The sequence below is a fragment of the Primulina eburnea genome, chromosome 7 (genome assembly GCF_022965805.1).
Source record: "Primulina eburnea isolate SZY01 chromosome 7, ASM2296580v1, whole genome shotgun sequence".
In the NCBI taxonomy this organism is placed as follows: Eukaryota; Viridiplantae; Streptophyta; class Magnoliopsida; order Lamiales; family Gesneriaceae; genus Primulina; species Primulina eburnea.
The window spans coordinates 17,698,746-17,725,277 of NC_133107.1; the positions used below are offsets into that span (position 1 = coordinate 17,698,746).

At 36.6% G+C, this 26,532-nt stretch overlaps 2 protein-coding genes and 1 long non-coding RNA gene across 6 annotated transcripts; 2 read left to right on the forward strand and 1 right to left on the reverse strand.

The window, feature by feature from the left end:
* Positions 1 to 6,297: 6,297 nt before the first annotated feature.
* Positions 6,298 to 9,959, reverse strand: LOC140837284 (uncharacterized). Of its 2 annotated transcripts, XR_012119279.1 has the most exons (3): positions 8,565 to 9,959; positions 7,022 to 8,455; positions 6,298 to 6,943 (listed from the first exon to the last, which is right to left on the reverse strand). It is a non-coding gene; the product is annotated as an uncharacterized lncRNA (long non-coding RNA). The 2 variants fall into 2 exon arrangements; XR_012119278.1 differs by having other exon boundaries at positions 6,298 to 8,455.
* A 1,314-nt stretch (positions 9,960 to 11,273) lies between these two features.
* Positions 11,274 to 25,109, forward strand: LOC140837285 (DNA replication complex GINS protein SLD5-like). Of its 3 annotated transcripts, none has more exons than XM_073203398.1 (6): positions 11,277 to 12,463; positions 12,789 to 12,943; positions 13,205 to 13,287; positions 13,373 to 13,471; positions 24,499 to 24,574; positions 24,660 to 25,109. In XM_073203398.1, exons 1-6 carry the CDS (start codon positions 12,293 to 12,295, stop codon positions 24,730 to 24,732), a joined length of 657 nt encoding a protein of 218 aa, XP_073059499.1. In that variant the 5' UTR covers positions 11,277 to 12,292; the 3' UTR covers positions 24,733 to 25,109. The 3 variants fall into 3 exon arrangements, with proteins under 3 accessions (XP_073059498.1, XP_073059499.1, XP_073059500.1); XM_073203399.1 differs by having other exon boundaries at positions 11,278 to 12,463; positions 24,499 to 24,585; positions 24,670 to 25,109; XM_073203397.1 differs by lacking the exons at positions 24,499 to 24,574; positions 24,660 to 25,109 and adding an exon at positions 23,603 to 23,930 and having other exon boundaries at positions 11,274 to 12,463.
* LOC140837308 (uncharacterized) lies at positions 14,468 to 18,746 on the forward strand. The gene is made up of 3 exons (XM_073203438.1): positions 14,468 to 14,684; positions 17,127 to 18,400; positions 18,488 to 18,746. Exons 1-3 carry the CDS (start codon positions 14,468 to 14,470, stop codon positions 18,740 to 18,742), a joined length of 1,746 nt encoding a protein of 581 aa, XP_073059539.1. The 3' UTR covers positions 18,743 to 18,746.
* Positions 25,110 to 26,532: the final 1,423 nt, after the last annotated feature.

Here is a 26,532-nt window from a genome sequence, read left to right on the forward strand (position 1 = left end):
TTTAAACTGATGTGCCAATAGATTCCCAAGATCATCCTTTAAAGACACCAATTTTGGCTTCATCAGATTCTGTTATTCTTCCAGGCAGTTCATCCGCTGATCAAAATCCACTCTCTCCATCTCAAATTTCAGAAGACATTGCTGCACCAATCACTTCAGTTCAGAATGTTGCTAAAACAGTAGCAACTAATCAAGAGTTGGTTATATTTGATCAACCCACAAGACAACCTGAATCTTCTCATCAGTCACCTCCTCCTCAATCCACATACATGGATCTTGTTCTTGAAGAAATTCAAAATATGCAGCACAATATGCAACAGATAATTACTGAGATCAAGAAGATTCAATCTACACAATTATCTCACACTGTCAAATTGGATTCTTAAATTGAATATGACTCTGCTCAAAGCCTATTAACAACTCAAGACATAGTTAGTTATTCAACGAGTTCAACGATTGGAAACTTCTGTTTCTAATAAAATGGAATTGCTGCAGACCTGTTTACAAACTACTGTCTCAAGTATCTCAGCAGATGTCAAAATTCTTTCAACTGATGTTCGAAAATTATCTGAGAAGATGGAGTTGTTTGACAAAAAGGGGGAAGAAATCAAAGGAATGCTAGAACGACAGAAGAAATTCTCTTTTTAGTAGCCGTTTTCACTGTACTCATCAAGTTACTGATTCAGTTGATCAATTTCTTATTTTATCTACAAAGAGTCCAATCAATCGTGAAATTCAATTGATCAGTTTCTTATTTTATCTACAAAGAGTCCAATCAATCATTCAGTTACTTAGTTTTGTCAAACACCATAAAGGGGGAAATTGTTGGAAACAAAATTCTGGAGTTTGACAAACTAATCAACCAACTGAAAATACGAAACAACTGATCGAGCAAACTGAACAAGCAAACTGAATTCAGCAGCTGGACTTAATAACTAAAATCAACTGACTGATCAGTTGGAAACTGACCAGTAGATATATTCAGTCGGATGCTAAGCACTCTTCAACTGAACGTGTCTCGGGAAAGAACAATCAACCATCAAGAGACATAGAAGATTGCAACGACGCACTAAAATCAATACAGCTTGGAACAACGCATTTCGGCGAAAGTAATAAAGACGCCGCATCACAATAAATGAAGTAAACAATGCCCAAGGAATAATCAAGAAGAATTCAACGGATACAAGATTCAAATTTACCTCAAGTTACCGTTGGAAGGGAAGATTATAAATATGACAGAAGATAAGCTGAAAAACAACAACGAAGTGAATACTATTCAAAAGCTTGCTGTTACACTATTGAAATATCAGCTCACCTCTTACTTGATTTATTCGTAGCAATTAAGGCTACAATTTGAGCTTACAAGCAAGTTGTAACAATCATTGAGATTCGTTAGTTCAAAGATCAGTTAAGCATTGAGAACATTCTGTATACTAAGAGTTTCAGTTTTTGGCATTGTTAAGTCCAAGCTGAAGTGGGTTAGTACAATCCTTGTATTTGATCAAAGTCTTTTAGTGGAGATCCTATCCTTGTGATAGAAGGGGTGACGTAGGAGTAATTGAAATCTCCGAACATGCAAAAACAACTCTTGAGCATTTTATTTTTGTATTCTATCTTTCAGTCAGTTACTTTCCGCAACTGATTCAGTTTAACAGATTGATATTGACCAACAAGATTCCGAGAATCAGTTTGTCACCAGACTGAACTCAAAATTCGAAAAGATCAATTTTAATTGAGAGTGTTTATTCAACCCCCCTCCTTCTAAACACTCTTGATACGTTAACCGATCCTAAAAATTTTTATTATAAATCAAACTGAAAATAGAGGATGGGGAAAATTTTATACCCAACCGCAAGCCGCGGTGGAGCCAGTAGTGTGATGCAGCTAAGAGGAGCGATAATAAAGCAATTGTGAGAGGGGAAGCTGGTAGATTTTAGTTTGATTGAGATTAATAGTGTGCTTGAGACACCGGTTGTGGATGATTCGGTGTATATGGCATGGGCTGCAGACCCCGAATTAGACTTGATGATGCGCATAATCTGCTATCCGAGGTCTCCGTGGAAGACACCTGGTTCATACACTTGTTTCACCGAGAAATATTTTTTAGTCCCGGCTGCAACATGGTATTCATTTTTGGCCACACGATTGATGCCAATCGGGTACACTAGCGACGTACAGAGGGAGAGGGGAGTGTTTCTTTACACACTGATAACCCATATGCCAATCAATGTGGGGCAAATTATTGATTCACAGATCCATCTGAGTATTCAAAATCCGAATGTAGCATTATTCTTTCCCCATATTATCATCGAGCTGTGTGCAGGAGCTGGGGTCATTTTTCAGGATGATGATGAATGGTTGCCACTGACCAAGGCCCTTGATGACGCTAGCTGGCTACAGAAGACCGCAGTCCGGCAGAAGGCTTTACCTCAGTTTGGCCCTATTTGGGACAGCTTGACTTTCGATCCACTGCCACAGCAGCCCCCACCACTTGCCCCGCAAACTCCACATCGCCTTCTTCAGGACCGGATGGACGAATTTGCTGCATTTGCTGACCCTCAGTTACAGTGGCAGGCTGTGAGTTAGACATATCAGACCACTACTGATGTCATGCTGCCTCTATCCCATAGCCACAGTGGTATTGACCCGGCCCTTATGCCACCACCTATGCCAGCTTTCCCGCCGTTGTTTCAGCTTCACTACACTGATGCACCAGAGCCGGAAGCTGGCGTCATTCCCCCAGAGGAGCACGAGGAGGATGATCATCGAGAGTGAAGTCACTTCTATCCCTTCTTTTATTTCTTGAGTTTCATTTCGATCATTTTATTTATTTATGTTAACGTTGCATGATTAAGTTCTATTGCATCCATTGTGTTTTGCACTATTTGTCTCTTTTTCTATCGTCTGTTGCATTGGGGACACTGCTCTTCTTTCGTATTGGGGGTGGATGGGTGTTTTTTTGTGTGTTTCTTTTTGGTGCTTTGTTAGTTTTATTCGTTGGCATTTAGTTTTAGTCGTTTCGCATTAGTGTGTGTGTCTGCCGACAGTGTTCGAAGTAGTACTTGTTAGCCAGGGATGATTAAGAGGTGATGAGACATTCTCTGTCTATCATATACTCTTATTTCTTTAGCACATACTGTGGTAAAGACATAAAATTTCATTTAAAACGCTGAATTCTCCTTGCACGAATGTTAGAACAAGAAGCATGCATGATAAGATGGTGGAAAATTAAAACTAAAGTGGGGAAAATAGAGGTTTGAAGGTGTGAATTGAGATTGACTACATTCTCTTGAATCGAGGTATCTATCAGCAGCGTTAAAAATAAAAACAAAAAAATAGAAAGATGGAGATGTAAGGTGAGGGGGAGACGAATAAAGGAATGAAATCATATTCCTGGCTAAAGTTGGAGATGTAAGTTGTTGGGGAGCGAATAAAGGAATGAAATCCTATTTCTGGCTAAAAATGTAAAACACATGGATTTGAATCCGAAATGAAAGGTTCTCATATAGTCCTTTTATTACTGTATTCCAATTCAATCGACAAAAAAATGATGATGGTGGTTACTGAGTGCATAGGAATAGAAGAGAGTAAGATTTACACTAACAGGCAGATCGAAATCTCTGAAAATGGTTGAGAATGGATCCCTCTATCATATATGATTCTAGGAATAACGACACAACGTTCATGTTTTATTTGAAACAATGTCTTGACCAAGAAAAGTTTGAAGAGTTGTGCTTTTACATTGATCAACAAGAGAATATGTTGAGTTTCACTGAGGCTAATTGATAACTATGAATAGACTGTCGAGCTACTTTAAGTCATGCTCTTTTTGTTGTGTCACCTGTTTTGCTCGAGGGCGAGCAAAAGGTTAGTATTGGGGGGTTGATATAGGTGGATTTTACTTGCTCATAAGCCTCTTGGTTGAAAATGTAGGCAATTCGTGGGTAAACTGAAAATAATGGGAAATTTTCAAGAGCTATCCGCTGGGCGCACAGTTATACTCGCCCGGGCGCCTGCAAGTTGGAAAAAAAGAAGATTTTTTGCGAAAGCCATCTGCTCGGGCAGAAACTTATGTCCGCCCGAGCACGTCAAAGAAAAATTGAAATACAGGATTTGCGAAAACCATCCGCCCGGGTGGAAATTTATATCAGCCCGGGCGGAGTTGATTTTTTGGAAAGATTCTTTGTCGATTTCTTCCCTTATTTTCTAAAGGAGGTTATATGGACAGTATTTTGGGACGATTTTTAGGGGATTGAGACATAATTCAGCTTCCTAGGGAGGAGAATAAGGGAGAAAAAGCTTGCAGCAATTGCTTGGAGTTGAAGATTCGAAGATTTTCGGGCATCGTTCCTAGGACTTTCATCACAAATAGTAATTCTAATCTAGTTTTATCGTTTAAACATTGTTTCGTTTATTGTTACTATGAATTCTAGTATCTAAACTTAAATATTTGTCGGGATTTAAGGATATCCTACCCCGAACATTGATTTGATTAATTCAGATGTTGATGTTGATTTATTCTTGATTATACTACTTTCTTTCATTACAATTATTAAAGTGTAGCTAACTTTAATAATAGTCTCATATCGTGAGTGAGTTCGAGTGAATAGCTTGTGATATGATGGAGTAGTATAGTCCGTGGATCTACAATTTACATAGAAATATGAAATTGGATACATGTTGATAGTTATAGTCCTAAAGGTCGAAAACTAGGGGATTTCATAAATCGATATGAGATTCACTCTTGATAAAGAATTAAAGACATTTAATTACTTCACTGAGTAGAATTATTTTGGCATAGCTTGAGAGGACGTGTTCCATTGAATAAGAAATCCTGTCGGAAGCATAAATCACTATCGAACGAATTAATTAATTAATGAGGGGTAGGTGTACCAATATTTCCAAGAAACTCATTTCTCATTGAAATTTATTTAATTTGTCTAGATTCTATATCTCATTATTTAATTCTTGAATTTTATTTTTGAGTTTTATTTAATTTTAGTAGTCATAAATAACCATTCAAATTTTGTTGCTAAAGATTTGATAACTAGAAATAATAATTGTAAAATACAGTCTCCAGTAGAACGATACTCGTACTCTCGTACATCATACTATTACTTGACATCGTACACTTGCGATTAATTATTGAGCATATAAAACCATATTTATATTGAGGATTCCACAGTGCAAGTTTAGCTCGATCAGTAGTATGATTTTAGCATTACAAAAAACCTTTTATACAAAAGTTATAGCATTTTACAAAGTACACCTGCTGTGAAAATTTATGAATTTTTGGAATTAATTTCAAGTTATTATGATTTTTTTTCTCGTAATTTTAAAGTGGATCCAAACACCAAATGTAATCAAAATCTGAACTTAGACAAATTAATTCTCGAAGAATCTTAATTACACATGAATTATCACAAATTGATGAATATAGGAATATTGAAGCAATAGGATTATCAAAGCAAATCACTATGTAATTTATCAAATAGTTTCATAACTACTGCTTGACTCACATATATTACTATCATACTAGAATAAAATAACAATAATAAATTAAATATAAGCTGATGAAGAATAATATTTACATAGAAAAGTACCTGTAAATTTTATATAATACAGACTAATACCATGAGGAATGACGTGGAGGAACGAAATCATCAGTGTACTCTTCATCGGGGATTCAGTTGAGAAAATTGATCTCCACCATATGGTTGTTGATATAAACAAGTGTTAAATTGCCCACGTGGATATTCATTGAATAGGGGATTGAAACGAAATAGACATGGTGTAATGAATGTGGATTTAATAAGGTTTCGTCACGACGATGGTAGCCTCCAAATTCTTGATATCCCAAAGAATTACTAGCCTCACTTGAAGATGTGTATCTATGGTCATCATGTCTAATACCAGTTGCTGCGGGTGATTGAGGGTTACGATATCGTCGACTATTAGAATACCCTTCAAATTGAAATTGATGGTGTCCCCCCAAGCCAAGATTTTTTATATGCTCTTCGACAGCCATATATGAATGTGAAGATCCACTAAAATGTTCATCATCTTCAGCACTCGACAAACTTGCTAAAAAACGACGTTGTTCCTCTATCCCAGGGCGATACCCATGATCAGTATCCTGTGTGGCATAATAATTCTCTTTCCCCCGTGCCCATGACATGCCAGTATCATGTTGATCATCTTGACGTTCTTGATCATCATCGTGATGTTTTTTGCCACTTTCTCGATTGTTCCCATCACCACTATCATTAATGTCGTCACTTTTGTCGTCATCTTCAGTTTCATCACTTTCACTCAATATGATTCCTTGGCTTTTTGATAATCTTGAGCTGCCCTCATTGTTTTTGTTCTTAGAGTAACTTTGACCAGCAAGTGTCTTGTTGCGCTCTTGGGCATTTGAAATTTCATGGCCTTGATCTAACCATTCTAAGTCATCGTCTTGCAAAACAGAGGGTTCATTATCTCTTGTTCATTCATTTAAAATATCATCATATGTGAATATGTGATCAAGATCTATAGGAATGTAGTAATCATCATCTCCACTTTTATGCATCAAATTTCGTACTCTTAATCGCATATTGTAATGGACATATACCAATTTATGCAACTTTTCCATTGCCAAACGGTTTCGAAGCTTAGTATGTATTAAAGACCATGTACTCCAATTTCTTTCATAGCCAGAAGATGAACATGTCTGGCTAAGGACTTTAATTGCAATTTTTCTCAAGTGGGGAGCTTTTTCACCATACTCATTCCACCATTCAGCTGAGAAAGAATATATGATATATATATATATTTATATATATTGTATAACATTAATATTTATGAGAAACATAAAGAAGTTCAAACCTGGAAGACTTCTTTTAACTGCCATTTTTGCAAGTGGGGATCCAAACTCTCCAATTTGTTCCGTGAACAATTTAATCTGCAAAACATATATGTTTGATAAAACTATAGTATATTGGATATAAAATATGTTATGTAAAATTTATAAATATCATACCTCATTAATCATTGAAGCTTGTGCATTTAAATCAGGTTCTAGTCTCTTGATTATTGTCTTCAATCCTCGTCTTACTTCATCCGTATAAACACAAGTTTCAGAATATTGGAGCATTGGATTGAGAAAATATGCTAAAAAACACAAAAATTTTAAAATATATGACAATAACCACAACAATGAATTTATTTTATGTAAATATAATCTCATTTTACCTGCAGGATGTAGATGTTGGTGTAATTGATTATACCAACGCTCATCAATCACATCCCAATACAGTTTCCAGTCTTTTTCACTTTGTTGTATACATAATTTAGCTCAATCCATTGTTTCATATATAATTGACTGAGTTGGCTTATTGTCTTGGTCAACCAACTTCAAAACTTTTACGAGAGGTTCCATTGCTGCGCATATGCCACGAGCCGACTTCCAAAATTTTACATCCAAAATTATCGCTGTAATTTTTTCGGCATCCTTTCATCTCTTGCTTGTATTGTTGTAATCTTGCCACTCAATTGAAGTGCACAATCTCTTCAAATCTTGAGAATATCGGACGAGAATTTCTAAAGAGATAAATTCTATAGCAAAGTGAGTGATTCCAGGTCTCAACAATTCACGGTCATTTGTATAGATTTTCATTAAGTTCACAACTTTGTCACTATTGTATATAAAACTTGTTATTTGCTTTGCTTCATCAATGCACCTCTTTACCTTTGCCATCTTACCAATATCTTCAAGCATAAGAAAAATGCAGTGTGCAGCACAACATGACCAAAACATGTGAGGTATTTCAATCATCAATTTCTGTCCAGCAGCCTTATTTTCACTTTCACTATCTGTAACCACATGAACAATGTTTTCCTCTCCAATCTCGTCAATAACTTTATTCAAAAGAGATAATATAAAATCGGCTGTCTTTCTTTGGTTTGTGCAATCCACTGAACTATGAAATATCATGTTGCGATCACAATATATCATAAAATTAATGATAGGATGCTTATTGCGTGTGCTCCAACCATCACACATTATTGTACATCCATATTTTGGCCATTTTGATTCTAATGTATTTAAATATGCAGTAATATCTTCCACCTCCTCTTCCAAGAAAACACCACCTATTTGACGTCCAGAAGGACCTTGTACTCCAGGTCCAACATCGGCGATGGTATTAATCATTGCTTGGTAGTATGGACCACTATCTGCTGCATGAAATGGAATTGCATTGTATATAAACCATTTTGAAATAGCCTTCCCAACATCTTTGACTTTTTCAAGAGCAAACCAATTTTTTATACTCTTTCGTTTTGATGGAAACATGTAATAATCAATCCCTTTCGATGGTAGTTGAGCTCCCTCTCTTACGCTAAAGCTACGAGGACATTTGTTTTCTTAAATTGAGATTTGCACCAAGTGATGATGAACTACCACCAACATTTCCTGAAATTAAAGGATACAAACTAATCAGAATTTTAATTGTACTAAAATAAAAAAGAATTTTTTAAAATAGTTAACTAATTGAGACTACAAAAATAACATATTTATTTACCTGAACCATATCGATTATGCATCTCTTCCTAAAATGCTCTTGTTCTACGACTTTCTTTCATTGCTTTTCGCAATGCCCTATATTCCATATCTGGTAAAATTTCTTCATTGGTATCATCAAATTTATCATCTCCACTGTCACTGACACTATCAAGTCCATGTATGCTCTGCTGAATTGCATTTAATGCAATTTCTTTTTTCTTTTTGATTAAATTTCTGTCAGACTTAGTATCTTGAAGATGTTTCCGTAACATCAATAATATATCCTTTGGAGCTTTAGTGCATGACTCAACATTTTCAGCAACATGAGCAATATGTTGTTTTAATCTTGTAATTCCACCAGTTATAACTTTCCCACAAAATACACATTGTATTGTCTTTCTATCACCTCCGATGGATTTACCAAACTCCCAACCAATATCGAGTTTTGGAGCCATTGTTCAAAAGATTTACTGATTCACACTTTATATTTAGATCATTTGAAAAAGAAATTTTTTGCAAATTAAAAGTAAATTATAAGGAAAATATCGTACCTTTGAATGAATTAAAGCAAATATTCAATTTATAATCTCTAGCAGTCCCATAAAATTTTAGGCAATGATTTAAAATAAATATAGTGAGTTATATAAAATAAAAAAATCAAAGGAACCAACAACCCAAACTATTTCTCAATTTTGACGTTTGAAATTGTAAATACAAAGGAGAAAGAAATAAAATTACTTCAAAACTTAGCACAAAAATTCCATATCATATAATTTTGATCACCACATAATTTCAGCTTTCTCAAAATTTTGGGTCGAATGCATACAAGTGATATTCAACAAAAATTCCCAAATTCACAATATTCATCTATTTAAAATTTTCTTAGGCTTCAGATATAACATATAGAAATTAATCGAATGCATATAGCAATTAATCAACGAAGAATTGATATAAATCGAAAGAATAGTAGCAATAAAACTCACGGAGATGGAGAGAACAACCACTTCAAGCTTCTTTTCTTTTCTTTTCTTTAAGGTTCAACACAGGTCATGGGTTAAGACTTAGAAGAGGAGAGGATATGCCGGCTGACCCCTTACCAGCTGCGCACGGTGGAGATTGAACAAAGGGTCGAGAAAGCCGAGAGAGATGAACAAAGAGAAGGGACTTGGACGAAGCTGTAGAAAGCTGGACTAACCAATAATGCTATACGAAGCAATTATTGGAGCACAAGACAAAGCCTCTTCTTTTTTATTTTTAAAATTGCTATTCTCCAAACAACAATCTGTTCCATTCCGTTCCGAGCATGGCCCGTTCCGTTTTCCCGTTAAATCGTCGTTCTTCATGCATGGAACGCCGACCCACATCATATACCTCCAAACACCGGAACTCCGTCAAGGTAGGTAGCGTTCCGGTTCCGGAAAAATCGACCAAGGACTTGATTGTTGATAATTGTTGTTGTTTTTTATGTTTCTTCTGGAATATATTAAAGGAAAAAAGAGAACTTTTATATGAAGCATGTGGATACAGGCATGCTCATGAAAATAGAGTGCATTGTCAGTTACAAATCCCCGCCTTGAGCATGTTCACTGAGCTATATTCATGAATCTCAAAGCTTCTTGAAGAGATGAATTTAATATGGTCCGCTTCTAGCAAAGTCTCTGAAGATTTTTTTAAACAAAACCATCAAATTGTTAAAAGGAAACAATAATATAATCTTGCATTCAATGGATATCTGCATGTTATGACTTAAGTTTACAATCATGGGAAGATCAACCATAAATCTTGGTGAGCATAGAGAAAAATGCATTAAACTAAGAACATTGGAAAGTCGGATAATGTGACATTCGGGTTCAAAGAAGACAGGGAGCGATCGTCGATATCATGAGGTTACATGGACAATGAGTGGCCCCTGACAGGGTTCTAGGCAAAATGAACACGAATGAACCGATCTTTCAATGGAATGACAGGGATTCAAAAATTGATCAGATAGGAGACTGCGTAATTGAAAAATGTTTAAAAGATTTGATAGGTACTACTAATATCAAGAATGTGTATTTTTCGAGAGCTCATTACATAAGAACTCCCAAGTTAACGTGCTTAACTTGAGTTAATTCTGGGATGAGTGACCCCTTGAGAAGTTTTGTATGGTGCATGTGAGTAAGGACATAAGTAAGCTGGAAAAACTCATTTTGGTACAGTAGGAACAGTCGTCGAATATAGAGAGTTACAGACTATGTCACGAGCACCAATATATTTAAAGATGAAAATCATGAACAGAACAATTGTTGGATTCAAAGAACTGAAGTAACCAACACACACAAGCTCTTCAGCTGTGATAGATCCCGTCACAATATTCGGCGACGGGTTTTGTAGACCTTGTCCACAGTTATACAACTGGCGCACAGTCGCTAAAGGCGTCGTTTTGTAGACTTTGTCCAGCGACGGTTTATGCAAACCGTCGCTGTTAGCGACAGTATATACAAAAGGTCGCTATTTGCGACGGTGTAAGTTCAATAAGGTTGCTAATGGCGACGGTTTTAACAACCGTCGTCGAATAGATCGGCCACGGTTTGCTAAATACTGTCGCTAGTGGCGACGGTTTATATTTAACCGTCGCGAATGGCGACGGTATATGCTTAAACCGTCGCTATTGTTCTATGTATGTCAAGTTCGCGAAATTTTCTTCAGCGATTTTCGCCTTTCTTCTCTGGTAAGAAAAGAGCGAAATTCTATCAATTTTTTCGCAGTTTCGGTTTTTTTACTTTGTACTAACATTTTTTTGTATTAATTTCGTAGATTTGCTTGTTGGTGTGATCTTTTAGCGTTACGTAGATCTGCATATCTTCGCGTCAGGTTTTCAAAGCATTTTCATTACAGAAAATTTAATATTTAATTTTATTTTTTAATAATTCATATTACCATCCATCTTTTTGATCATTCCACGTATTCAATAACACTATATGTTGTTTGGGTGAACTGCGAACTAAAGTAGTGGGCGGATTTTGATTAGAAAATTGACTCAATGTTTTGACGAAATAAATATTTGCAAAATATTATGTTTTCAAAGAAGATAATAGATTTATAGTAAATTTATAGTTTGTGAGGAAGTTGAAAAATAAAAAATGTAAATGTTCGAAAATAAAAGTGTGAAGTTGAAAATTTTAGGTTTTAAGATTTGTAAGTAATCATCACTAAATTTTAATAAGATACTAGCACATTGATGGACGCTAACGCGTTGCGTTTTTTTAGAATATTTTTTTATAATTTATTTGTGTTATATTTAATGGTGATCATAATGTAATTATAAGAAATAGTGAGAAACTATATAATAATTTTGATACGTAAATTAAAAAATAAATAAAAAAAAGAAAAAAAGAAGAAAAGAAGGAGTTAAACCTAATATTTAGAAAATAAAACTATATCCACTAATTAAATTACATGTGATTTATATTAAATTTTTAAACTTTATTAATGTATATAATTTTTAAAACATATCATGACACTAAAAATTAGTTACTTTAAACTTAATAATCTCAAATTTAATAATATATTATAGAATAATATATATAATATACATATCAAAAGTATCTTTAATTGGATAAAATATTGTGTGTGAAGATATGCTATTTACTCGCCAAAATACCAAAGTCAACATGCTAATGATACACTCCGACCAACTGCGCAAATACAATAATTTCTCATGTATTTTAGGTTTTAGGGTCTTTGAATCAATTGTCAAATTAGCAAATGGAGTCGAGCGTCGGAGAGAGGTCATTGGCAGATGATTACGAGTCACTACTTTCGACCACAGATGCTGAGATGTTGAAGCGAGCTTGGAAGAACGAGAAGGCCTCGCCGGAGATTCTTAAATTTGAGGCCACATTGATTCATAGATCTCGTCAGCAGATCCAATTGATGGTAGTAGATGTTATCCATTTCTTGGCCAATGCGAGTCTTGGAATTGTCCTTTTTCAATTATTTTGTGAATTCATTATCGATTTTGGCCAGTTGCTAGTGGCAGATTGATTTAAATGTGTAGGATTTTTGCATTACTTCTCTTTTTCTTAATGCCACTGATGCTCATCTCAGCGACTATCGTAACTTTATGAACTGATTGTGGATAAAAATTCGGGTTGTCTTATAGTTTTAATTGAAATTCGACCACTTTGTGATATGACTAAATGTTGTTTCTTACTTAATATTGATCTTTTGTTTATTTGTATTTTTTGCTTACTTGTCACAGTTGATGAACCCACTTCACTTTACTTATGTTTTAGGAAGAGACTGGAAGATTTTAACAAAAGTGGTGTTGATTCTCTTACTGTGTCTCTTTATCAAATGGACTTGGATAGGACTATGTTCTTGCTCAGATCTTATCTTCGAACCCGCCTTCAAAAGGTGATTGTTGATCGAGCCTTTCCGCTTTATTGTGTCGGATGAAGTTTCAATATATTATTCTAGTGTTAGGATTCTCCTAAATTCTTCTTCTTCTTGTTCGTTTTTTCTTATTCTTTTTTTGAGTGTGTCTATAAATTCTCATAGATATGAGAAAACAGACAAAACTCTTGGTTCACAGCTTTGGAAGTACATTATTTAGTCTCTGCATGAGATGCTTAATATATTACTAACGTTGTTGATTTCTGATCAACCTCTTGATAGATTGAAAAATATGTATTTCACATTCAAAAGACTACGGAACTTTGGAATCAACTTTCTAGGCAGGAACAGAAGTTTGCCCGCAGGTGAACTCTATTTGGATTTTTAACAAAGATCTTGCTCGGAAAATTATCATTTTTATAGCTGACAATGATTATAGTTGTGCTGAAGATCTAAAACATCATCTCAAAGAATCCGTACTCACAAAATTGCCGAATCAATATCAGTCCCACTTGAAGCAATCTTCTGCCTCTGAAGAGGATGACATGGGTGAGCTTCTCACTGTTATCACTATTTTTTCACTATTTGCTTCTTTCATTTTTTTCCTTAGTTTTCTTTCATGTTTTTAATTAGTTAATCTCTCTCTCTCTCTCTCTCTCTCTCTCCCTCTCCCTCTCCCTCAGTCACTCAATTTTGCAAGCTATGCCTTAGTCTTAGAACTTTTATTGTCTAAATTGGGTGCCTCAGTTTCTCTCATTTATTGTGCAAGTAAAATTAGTACTCTCAATTTTAAATCTTGTTTATTTTGATGATGTATTTTTTTTCATTCCGGTTTTTGGGTGTAAAAAGGTGTCCTTGAAGATATTGAGAAGCCCATTATTTATCCCGACTATTCTATAAGGAATAGAAAATAAAAGGGGGAATGTAGTCGGGGAGGTTGGGAATGATTAGTCGTTGTGTCTTTTGTTCAGTTTGTAATGGAAGTTACTAGCTTTACTAGGGAAGGATATTGTGAAATATTGTACAGATTACTAAACTCTGGGATTTTAGTCAATTACAAGCACATATATTCTAGTGAATTACCTTAAATCCATTGTTCGTTTCCATTGTTCGTACATTAAGTATTCCGTGGTTGTGATTGGTCCGACCTGCCGGATCTCAAGACCGAGACTGATTTATGGCAACCACACGTTCTGAAGCAAAAGTTGAAGCACCTGAAAAATAGTTAACATGCAGTATAACCTGGATTCACTCAACAAAACAATGAGTGAGATGACTGAGATGAAGAGGATGCACAAAGAAGAGGATAACACAAATGAAGTTCAGGATTCGATTTTCCAAGAGCATATTGTCGATGAGACAAATTTTCAAATTTGACAGATATACAGAGAATGAGGAGGTTCGACACTTTATTAAGAGCATAGAACTACCATGTTTTCATGGCACTGACCCATTGGGGTGGTTGGGAATAGCAGAGCAATATTTTGAAATTCATGGTACTACTCCCAAAATAAGATTAAAATTACTTAGATTTGTATGGAAGGGATGTCGGTCCATTGGTTCAGGTGGATGAAGGTGAAGAATTCCAACCTCACATGGGAGAGATTTGCAGAGGGGCATATTAAACGATACAGTGGAAGAAAAGCGGCTAACCCAGTTGAACTGTTAGCTTCTTTAAAACAAAATCAAAAGCCAGTGGAAACCTATGTCGAACAATTCGAGGCGCTCTTATCCCAAATCGGCGATTTACCAGAAGTTCAAGGTTTGAGTTACTTCATCAGTGGATTGCTCGCGATGATATAAGACGACGAGTCAGAACCCATGGGCCTAGAATTGTAATTCATGCAATGGATCTTGCCCAGAACATTGAAGAGGAACTTTATAAGGATAATTTGGACCAAAGCAACAATTATACTGCATTGGGCCACAAATTAGATCGAAGATTGGGCTATTCTGCGTGGACAAAGACCGTACAAAGTCAATTCAACCTTAGTTGACATACGTCGTAATGCAGGATTGGAAAGCAAAACATATGTAGAGTTCCAACTTACACTCATGCCAGCAACTCGCGACAACCAACCATGGGAGGGGTTAATTCTGGGTTTGAGAAAAGCATGGCTGGGAGTGGGGTGAACCAAAAATCACAAGGACATATTTATTCTCCTAAGAGTATATGCTTAGGAAGGAGAAGAGATTGTTTTTTAAGTGTGGAGAACCCCGCAATCCATTGCATAGGTGCGCCTCTAAGTCAATGAGAGCGGCCATAATGGCTAAGGATGACCATAATGGCCGAGGACGAGAGAAAAGGTAACTGACTATGTTGCATGGATACAAATACGAGCATCGTATCGAATACGATATGATATGGCGATACGACATATTTTGAAATATAAGACACTATACTGCTAGGATACGACAATTATTGAATATATTTATAAAAAATATATATTTATATAAATTTAGTATTAAAAATTAAAAATTGTAGGGATATATATTTATATAAATAAGTTGTAGATATATATATATATATATATTATATTTATGTAAAAATATACATGGTACAACTTGAGTGATTTAAGAAGAAAAAGTAACGTATCCAAAAAAGTATCGCTGCCATTTCCATGTCGATCTTAGCCGTGTCCAAGACGTATCCGATTGGACAAATCTATAAAAGTTAACGACAAGGATTTTGCCGTATCCGACAATCGAATGTGGTGTCGTACTCGTATCCATGTCCGATACTTAAAATTTTTTCTTTTAGAAGTATCTGTGCTACATAGAGTAATGAGTTGGATGATCAATCAGGATTGCATACCGATGAATGCACTACCCTGGAATTGACGTTGTATTTGGTGGGTAGAATTTCTCAACTCTAGAACATGAATTAAAAGGTAAGCTGCTTAATACTGAAATTATAGTGATGATCAATAGCGGTGCAAGTCATAACTTCGTTTTAAAAGGGCTGGTCAAAGAATTAGAGTTGTAGCTGGATGATGGGGTGCGTTTCGACTTTTGGAGTGTATTTGGGTGACTGATGCAGAATTTCTTGTGGAGAGGTTTGTAGGTCGCTTAAAGTGAACCTGAATGTGTGTCAATAAAGTAATAAACCATTGATGGTTATTTGTGTAAATGGGGGTCTGAATCTTATTCTTGAGATTCATTTGTTACACATTTTTGGAGAATTCAGAATGGATTGGGGTCGAATTCAAATGAGTTTTCAGAAACAATATAAGGAAGTGGTGTTATATGTGGATCCTACATTGAACCGTTCTCTGGTTTCTTTACGTTCAGTCACAAAGGCAATTGATGTAGAGTTTTGTGGGGGCAGTTTGGGCTACATGTGAGTCATCAGAGGGTGTAGAACATAAGGGCAGTGGATTGGCAATACAAAATGAATTGAGAGCATTGTTGTGAAAATTTGAAAATGTGTTTGAGCCCCTAACGGCTGCTGCCAATCTGAAGGAAAGATTATACAATTCATCTTACAAAATGGGACGGGACCAGTTAATGTAAGGCCATATCGATACACAAATTTTTAGAAAGAGGAGATGGAACGGTTGCTAAATGAGATGTTATTGACAAGAGTGATACCAAGCAGTGACAACCCCTTTTCTAGTCAAGTCATTTTGGTTTAAAAAAAGATGGGAGTTGGCGTTTTTGCTTAGATTACAGGGCTGTTAATGAAGCTACTGTTGCGGACCAATATCCCATTCCAATGATCGATGAGCTATTGGGGCTTGTTTTTTCTCCTAGCAGGATCTTAAATCCGGGAACCGTCAAATTAGAGTCAAACCTGAGGATATGCCAAAAACGACTTTAGGACTCGTACCAGGCATTACAAATTTGAAATTTCTTGTTATGACTTTTGGACTTGAGAACGCCTTGGCCACTTTCCCATCTGCGATGGATGAGGCATTTCGGCCATATCTCAAAAAATTTGTTTTGGTATTCTTTGATGATATTTTGATATGTAGTACAGCATGGGCAGATCACCTATTACACTCGCAAATTGTTTTGGAATTTTGCGAAGGGACCAGTGTGTTTTGAACAAGAAGAAATGAGAATTTGGTCTATCATAGAGTGAATATTTAGGCCATATTATATTAGCCTAAGGAATAGCAGCCCCAAGGAATAGCACCTGACCCAACTCTCGATCGACAAAAGGTGTGAGGGTTTTTTTGGGTTTGACTGGGTATTACTCAAGTTCCGAACAAGCCCAACGATGCTACTTATTGTATTTCAGCAAAGACAAATTGGGATGAAGCTATTATCATCACTAGAGGAAGGGTGAATGTGTCTTGGGATCAGGTTGTCAGGGTGTTGGGTAATGATGTTAAGAGAAGGATTAAAATTCTTCCTTTCCAAGCTAATAAAGCGGTCTGGTGGCCCGCTCATCAGAAGGAACGGGAGCATTTTACTCAACTAAAAAGAGGTTTCTTCGAGGGTGGTGTGGCTTTAGATTTCGAGAACTGGAGACCTGACATCAATTCATCAGAATTGGTTCTCAACTGCTGCAATAGCTGGATCAAGATTGCAGGGCTACCTTGGCATTTATGGACAACCGACATCTTCAATATCATTGGGGAGCAATGTGGGGGCCTTTTGGAGATCAGCAAAGATACAACCATACTCAGAGATTTAGGAGCAGCTAAGATTAAGGTCAAAGGAAAAAGAGATGGCTTCATTTCCAATCGAGTTAGACTGCCGATTAATGGGATCATTAAGGAATTTATTAACACCGTTGATACTTTCGATCGTAAGGCGTACGAGCTCTATGGTAAACAGACTTACGCTCAAGCATTGATCAATGGGAAAAGGACATCGGAAGGCGGGATAAATAATAATATTAACAAAGATAAGCCGGGTTGCGGAGAACCTACACGGTGCATCGCGGAAGTCAGACAAGAGGTGGAGGATATAGGGCAAACTATCAGAACAACGGAAAGAGCTAATCATAATTCTGTGAGATCAGACAATTTAAAGGACAGAAAGGTGGAAAAAATTTTGAAGCGGTTATCTCCAAAAAAAATAGAGGATTTCAACAGCTCTCCTATTCACTCGCTGTCTAATGGTCAAGGAGAAGAGAATCATACTAAGTCAACAGCCGATGTTCATTCAAAACAGAGCAAAGATGTACACAATAACACATCAAATTTCAATAATAATATTAACTTTTCTACAGGGTTAGGCAACGGAGGGGATCCAGATTTTATTCAAGAATTGGAGGATCTTAGCAAGACTGGAGAATGTGACTTTAATGATACGGCAGATTTTGATTCACAGCAATTAGAAGATGACCAAATGCTAGAAGGTTCCGACTACTCGGAAGCAGACAGCATCTTCTCCTCACAATCAGAGATGAGGCATAATCAAGAAGCAGTAGATTTGGATTTACAGGAACTATTTCAGCAAAATGAGGAAGTTGAACCTCTCAAACAAACAGCGATTCTCGAAAGCACTGAACCTATTGTGGGTAAGGTACTTTCTTGTTTCCAATCTTCGAATTCAATGCACCCCTTTTCCCTTCATTACTTCTTCCCCGCGTCTTTTTTTGCTATGGGTCAGTCTAGTGGGCTTTTAGGTGGGGGTCAATCATTGTTTCCTGATAAATTGGGGTCCGAGAGAGATATACAGCTGCGGTTGGGAGAGTCAAATGAAATAAAGGAGCCATTAAGCCCTCCTAAAAAACGTGTTAGTCTGTCATTGGAAAAGGAGGTGCTCAAATCTTCGGGTAAACTTAGTCGAGAGCTTGTGAGGTTGCAAAGTGGAATCAACTATGAGAAAGGATCAGCTTCGAAGGGGCCCAATCGTTTGTTATGAAGATTTGTTCCTGGAACATTAGAGGGGGAGGATCATCTCGTAGAAGGGAAATAGTACGAATGATAATACGAAAGGAAAATCCTGATATCGCAGTGTTATTGGAAACTAAGAGTATCAAAGCTGATTGGCGATTTGTTACAAGTCTTTGGAAGTCTAGATTTGTTGATTGGGTGTGTCTACCGGCGGAAGGAAGATCGGGTGGTATTTTGGTATTGTGGGATCCTCGAGTGGTTGAGGTGTGCGACAATATGATTGGGAATCACTAGGTTTCAATTCATATCAAACGACAGGGTGGTATCTCTTGGTGGTTCTCGGCAGTTTATGGCCCATGTAAGCCACGACATAGAGAAACATTTTGGGAGGAAATAGCAGGATTGCACTCAATTTGCGGTGACAGATGGTGTGTTGGAGGCGACTTTAATGTAGTTCGAAATTTGAATGAGAAACTGAATAGCAATTCACTAACAACTAGCATGAAATGCTTTGATGCTCTCATTGAAGAGCTGTGCCTCATTGATCCACCCTTATTGAATGCGAAGTTCACTTGGTCCAACTTCAGAGATATTCCAATCTGTTGCAGATTAGATAGGTTCCTATTCTCGGAGGGCTGGTCAAATATATTCCCAACTTGCAGACAGTTAGTGCTTCCAAGATTAACTTCCGATCATCACCCAATCGTTTTGGATACAAAGAGGCTCAAATGGGGGCCTTCACCATTCCGCTTCGAGAATGTATGGTTGTCACACAATTGTTTTAAACAGTCCCTGACTTCGTGGTGGATGAATGGGAATTATCAGGGTTGGGCAGGATACAAATTTATGACGAAATTAAAAGAAATAAAAAATAAGGTCTCTATCTGGAATAAGGAAGTATTCGGTGATGTTAATATCAAAACCAGAGAGTTACAATTCAAGGTAGCAGAATTAGATGCAAAGGAGGAATCGGGTATCTGGTCAAGTGAATTACAGGAACAGCGCAGCGCTGCTAAAATACAGCTGGAATCTTTAACTATTCGGAAACTTCAGATGGATGGACAAAAAGCAAACGTTCAGTGGCTGAAAGAGGGGGACCAAAATTCTAAGTTCTTCCACTCGTTGTTAAAAAACAGGAAAAACAAGGCACTTATCGAAAAGATTGAGATGGAGGATGGATCGGTAATCGTAGATGAAACAGAAATTGTTAACGCCATCATTGATTATTATAAGAGATTGTTCAGTAAATCAGAGGGGAATGGGGAGGGCTTAGCAGGTCTGGAATGGATGCCCATAAATCACGAGGAAGCTTCTAAATTGGAAGAGCCATTTTCTGAAGAGGAGATTAAAATTGCAGTGTTTCAGTGTGATGGGAATAAGGACCCGGGACCGGATGGGTTCACTCTAGCTTTTTTTCAAAAATGTTGGGACATTGTTAAGGATGACTTAAGCGCTGTTTTTGCTGAATTTTACAGAGATGGCATTGTAAACGGGATCACCAACGAGACTTACCTGTGTCTCATCCCAAAAAAACAAGAGGCAATGAAAATCAAAGATTTTAGACCTATTAGCCTAATTACCAGTCTATACAAAATCCTGTCCAAAGTCCTAACAAACAGACTGAAGGAGGTGATGAGTAATACAGTGGCGGAAAATCAATGTGCTTTCATTCGGGGAAGACAAATCACGGATTGTTGTTTGGTAGCCAATGAAATAGTTGAGGAGCATAGAAGGAAAATGAAGAATGGATGGATACTGAAAGTAGACTTCGAAAAAGCTTACGATAATATTAATGTGGATTGGAGTTTCCTAGATTTCGTCCTTGAAAAGAAGGGTTTCGGTGATAGATGGAGAAAGTGGATCAAAGGTTGTGTCTCGAATGTCTCCTATTCAATTTTCATTAATGGAAAACCGAGAGGGAAATTTAAAGGCGAGAGAGGTTTGAGACAAGGGGATCCCTTATCCCCATTCTTATTTAACTTAGTGATTGATGGGTTAGGAAGAATGGTTGATCAAGCTAAAATTACAAGCACTGTTAGAGGACTTGAGGTGGGGAGAAACAAAATTCAAGTCTCGCATATTCAATTTGCGGACGATACTTTATTCCTAGTCCAAACCGAGAGTCACCTGAAAGCTGTCGTCGAAATACTTAAATTGTTTTGCTCGAAATCTGGGCTGAAGATCAATCTGGAGAAGAGCTCGCTGATAGGGTTGAATCATTCGGTTGGGACAATCGAGGGCGTTGCAATGGCAATTGGTTGTAAGTCAGAAATTTGGCCTATAAAGTACTTAGGCGTACCTTTAGGAGGAAACCCAAATAGTTTGGATTTTTGGATACCTGTTATATCGAAGATGTCAATCAAGTTGGCAAGCTGGAAAAAGGGCTTTCTTTCAAGAGGTGGTCGTCTAACTTTGATTCAGTCGGTTTTAAGCGCTTTACCGAACTATTTCATGTCTTTATTCATGGTGCCGAAGAGGGTGGCGAGGCTTATGGAAAAACTTATGAGAAATTTCTTGTGGGATGGACCTGACGGGGAATCACATTGTCATGTTATTAACTGGACACAAGTTTGCAAACCGAAAGAGAAAGGGGGATTAGGATTAGGAAACATTCGGTTAAGGAATATGGCATTACTCGGAAAGTGGTGGTGGAGATGCGCTACTGAGGAGAGAACCTTGTGGAAACGAGTTGTGGGTAGTATATATGGCTTCCAAGATAACGGTTGGGATTTAAGACTTGCAACAAATTCAACGTTTAGAAGCCCGTGGAAGTATATCTCTCGGACCCATCCTCTTTGTCAGCAACTGATTGGCACGGTGCTTAAGGGAGGGAACATTTTAAGATTTTGGGAGGATAGATGGGTGGGTTTGAGTCCTTTTTCAGATTGTTTTCCTCTCTTGTATTTACTATCTGATTCTAAACACAAAAATGTTAATTTTTTCTACTCGGCCAACGTCAGTCAGGGTCTTTCGTCAGTTCAGTGGGATGTCTGTTTTAGGAGAGGGTTGAATGACGCTGAATTGGAGGAGTTCATAACTCTTTCTGGTTTACTAGACTCTGTTTCTTTGAGTGAGGGGGTTAGGGACACTAGGGTGTGGCTAGGGGACTCTTCGGGTCTATTCTCTGTCAATTCCTTGTATTCCTCCTTTTTCAGCTTACATCAAATTTCAGATTTCCCGTTTATCACTCAAATTTGGAAAGTGCCACTCCCACATAAGGTGAAAGTGTTCTCGTGGATTGTTGCGTTGGGAAAATTGCAAACTTCAGACAACGTACAGAAAGGTATCCAAATTACGCACTTCGTCCTCAATGGTGCGTATTGTGTAAAAAAGAAGAGGAAAATCAAGATCACATTTTGCTCCACTGCTCCTACACGAGAAGTATTTGGATCAAGGTCATGCAACATCTGGGATTTCAATGGACATTTCCTCTCAACTCAAGAGACATGTTCCTTACGGAACATGGCTACCTTATAGGAAAGAATCTTCGACAATTCTGGTGCATTATTATTCACTGCTTATATTGGTCCGTTTGGCTCGAACGCAACAACAGATTATTCAATGATGAAGAAGAACTGCCACTTAACCTATGGGAAACAATTAGAATCCGCGTGGCAAGATGGACTCTGAATATACCGGCGTTTAAGCACTTATTTTTTTCAGATCTTGTTAGGGATTGGTGTTTTATTTCTTGTTAATGCGTACTAGGAGTTTCACTTTTTCTTTTTAGATTACAGGCGTTGATTGTGGATCACTGGTCCACCTTTCTCTGTAATTCTTGAATTATTAATATTAATATAATAGTTTCCTATCAAAAAAAAAAAGTCATTCAAGTTGTATCTGTGGCGACATCCATGCTTTCGAAGGAATGTTTTCTGCTGCAATTTGGATCTTCATTTCTCAGTTGGCATGGAAATTAAAGCACCTTTGAGCAACAATTGGCAGCTAAAGTTGCAGAATTTTTTATGCGGGGATCAACTGGGAAACACACTAAAGAAGGTACAGAGTTATTCCTTTGGGTTACTCTCGGAGGAAAACATGAAGATGGGCATTGTGATAAAAACGTTTTGGGTTGGATAACAAGTAGAAAGAAAAATTTGGAAATCATCTCAACACTACTAATCAGGAGAGTGGACAAGAGAGATGGAATTCCTTTGAAGAAAGTCACAGATGCTTGTAACAAGGCTTATTTTCAAGATGGTGGTACTGTTATGGACTTGAGTTATTTTGTATTGGGCTTTAATAAAATGGGCGAAAATCATTCTCTAGTTAGTAAGTGAATTCTAGAAGTTATAACTTGGGGAAGGGGAAAAGGGAATATAAGAGGAAAAAGTTGTTTTGAGTTACGCAATGAGTATTTTATTTTGATGAGTGGTTTACTAGCTTAGGCTGGGGAAGAGGAGAGTTCCTCTTGTACAGAGTTTATCTCTAATTGCATTTCAATACGATTTCATAGTATATTCTTATTGTTCATCTTTTGAAAATTGTGAAAAAAGTTTTGGTTGGAATATATAGGCTCAAGAAGCATTCAACATGTTAAAGAATGCCCTTAGTTTCGCATCATTGTTGCGGATGCCTAATTTTAATGAAGAATTTGTAATATAATGCAATGCACCGGGAAAAGGTGTGGGAGCTGTATTGTCACAAAAGGGGCAGTCCATAGCATTTTACAGCAAGGCATTGGGGATAGGGCTTTGGCCAAGTCTACTTGTGAAAATAGTTGCTGGCTTTTGTGTTAGCGATTCAACATTGGAGGCCTTACTTGTTGGACCAAAGGTTTATTGTTTTGACTGATAATCGATCACTAAAAAGTTTATTCACGCAACTAATAACTATACCTGACTAGCAGCATTGGCTATCTAATTTGAGGCCAAAAATGGTGTCGCAGATTCTCTGTCTAGAACAGAGGAATATGTTGAGTTGCAAAATATTTCTATGCCATTGTGGTTGGAGTTTGATAAGAGTAAGGAAGCTGCGGATAATGATCTTATTTTGAATGCTATCAAGCAGAAGATTAGTATGGATGGGGTTGCCACATGTCAATATACACTAAACAATGGATTGTGCTTCCCAAAGGGTCACCTTGGGTAAGGAAGATCCTGGAAGAATTCCATGCAACTTGGTTTGTAATATGAAGTTACTACCTTGGCTAAGGAAGGATGTTGTGATATATTCTACAGAGTATTCAACTCTAGGATTTTAGTTAATTATAATACGTATATTCTAGTAAATTACCCTAAATCCTTTGTTATTTTCCATTGTTCGTATTAAGTATTCTGTGGTTGTAACATTATCCAACTAGCAGTTGAATCTTACTCCTAATTTCTGCAGTACACATACTGAACTTCTTCACTTTGCAAATTAAAGGTTCTTCAAGGTCCACAAACAATTGTATTGAGTTTTGTAAAGACCATTCTAAATACTAACTTGACTCTATGTGATTTTGTAGTTGAAGTACTTTTAAAGTTTCAATGCAGTTGAAGCATTAGAAAAACTTGTGTTTCGTTTGTTTTGATCGTGATATGTGTTTTTTACTTGAAGAGGAGCTTCAGATAAAACGTAACAGTTTCAACCGATTTTCTGTTTAGGCTTAGGCGAAAAGTTGTATTAGAGTAGATGACAATTCTTATACAATACAAATCTTATACGAAAGTCCAAATAAGTCATTTAGGTTTAGTGAGAGAGCAGCTATATTCTTATATACAGTTTTGCCTCTTTTGGTTTTTTCCAAAGTTTTGACGTTGTAAATCAAGTGGTCAGTTTCTTTTACATATGTATTTTCAGTTCCGAAGCCAAAGCTGGATACATACGTTGTCTGCAGAAGCAAGAAGTTTTTAGGAGCTGTCCTACTTGACGACAGGTGACTCCACGGTAGCATTTTTGTAATACTTTTAGTTTTTCGTTTAGAGGTTTGCTAATATGTCCAAATTTTTGAAACACAACAGTGGTGAAGAGCCGTTAACATTGAAGCCGATGATTTGTATGCTTTGCCTTATAAATCTATTAAATCGCTTGTAGAGAGTGGGCAAATAGATCTAGTCTAACTTGATCAAGTGTCTTACGTGTTCCTCGGGAGGAAGCAGATTGGTACTTTATCATGCAAGCAAGGAATACTGGGTGATGTATAGGCGACGAGTCAGCATCTTCTACCCAAGATATTGTATTCAGCCACTGTTATCCACCATGACATATTTTGTAATGTACTTGGCCTCATGGTTCTGCTTTTTTTGGATACTAGACCATGTTTTCCTCGGTTTTTCTTAATTTTTGGTTTGAATTTTTTTCCCTATTTTGTATTTTTTATGATGTAAAATTTGTAGGCTTGAACCTCATGGGAAGTAACCAAATAACTCGTTATACAAACTGGAAATGGAACATCCCCAAATTTAGCTCAACTTGTTTTGATATATATCTCCAAACAAATTTTAGTTTGAATATATGCATTAATTTTTTTTTTTTCGCTGTTCTATATTTAGCTTATATGTTTATAGGAGTTCACTAGATTTAAATATTTTTCTACGTTCTGGACTATGTAAGTTTTGTAAATAAGATCGTAGATAGAAAAATGAAATGGCTACAAATCTAGCAATTATTTTTGGCTTGTGTCACAGCAATGATAACAGCAATAAAAGAAATACGCTAATAAAATTAAAAATATTACCTATTTTGACTAATAGATATTTTTGTTTGATAATTTATTTTCATTTCTAATTTTTTAAAATCAAATGATATTTGATTATTATCTTTCATATTTTACGTCACGTCTTCTAATTTGTTTAAATTGAAAAAAATTATTTTTTTAAACTTGAAAAAACTTATTTTAAAACTAATCACGACATGGTTTATTTGAAATGAAACATTGTTTAGCAAATTTACTGTCCACATATTTTCTTCAAAATAAAAGCAAAACTTTTATGTATCAAGTTCGTGTTATACCCATTCATGTTGAAATTACAATCCATCTTTTGTTCCATGAGCTCGAAACAAAAGATTCATTAATCCAAAACCTGAAAAATGTTAGATTTCTTGGCAGTGCTCTGAATGTTGTAATAAGTGTTAAAATATGTTGGAACTTTTCAAGTTCGCAATCTTGATTTTGAAGTTAACAAAACTTATTATTTTGTGTTAATGATAATTTATCTTAGTGTGCAGAAGCTAGGATCAGTTACGAGTTGTTTATATCGCAAATTTAAGACCCAACTGATCGAACAAATTGAATCAGTCGAACTGATACGTCAAACAAGCAGTTCAGCTGATTGTCCAGTTGATAGGTGGTTCAGCAGGAGAACCTCAGAAGCTTGGCCAGCCAAAGGAGTGTTCAACTGATGAAAAGCTCCGCTGACCAGTTCAAACTGAACGAGAGTGAAATCAGTTCAACTGACGAGTCAACGAATTTCACTAACCCAACTGAAGATCAGTTCAGCTAACCAGTTCAGAGCGTCAGTTAGAATCTTTCAGTTGCAGATCAAGACAAGCTCATTCTAGTGGATTCCAGCTATGCACAAATGTAAAAAACAATTGTCCAGTCAAAAGACAATAATGAACGTTGTATCAGATATTAAAGACAAACGTTTCAGAAGGGCGGTCGAAAAGTCGAGACACAAAGTCCAAGTAACGAATTCAAAATGCAACGCATACAATAATTGAGTCTCACTGTACGATCTAACTTCTCGCCTATAAATAGAAGATGAAGATCATTGAAAACTCAAGAGATAGAAAACAAAATACAAGAGAGTGTGAAGAAAACAAAGGGCACACATTTTACATATCAGCTTTCAAAAGCAATCAGCCATAGGAAACTGTTCACAGTCATATCAG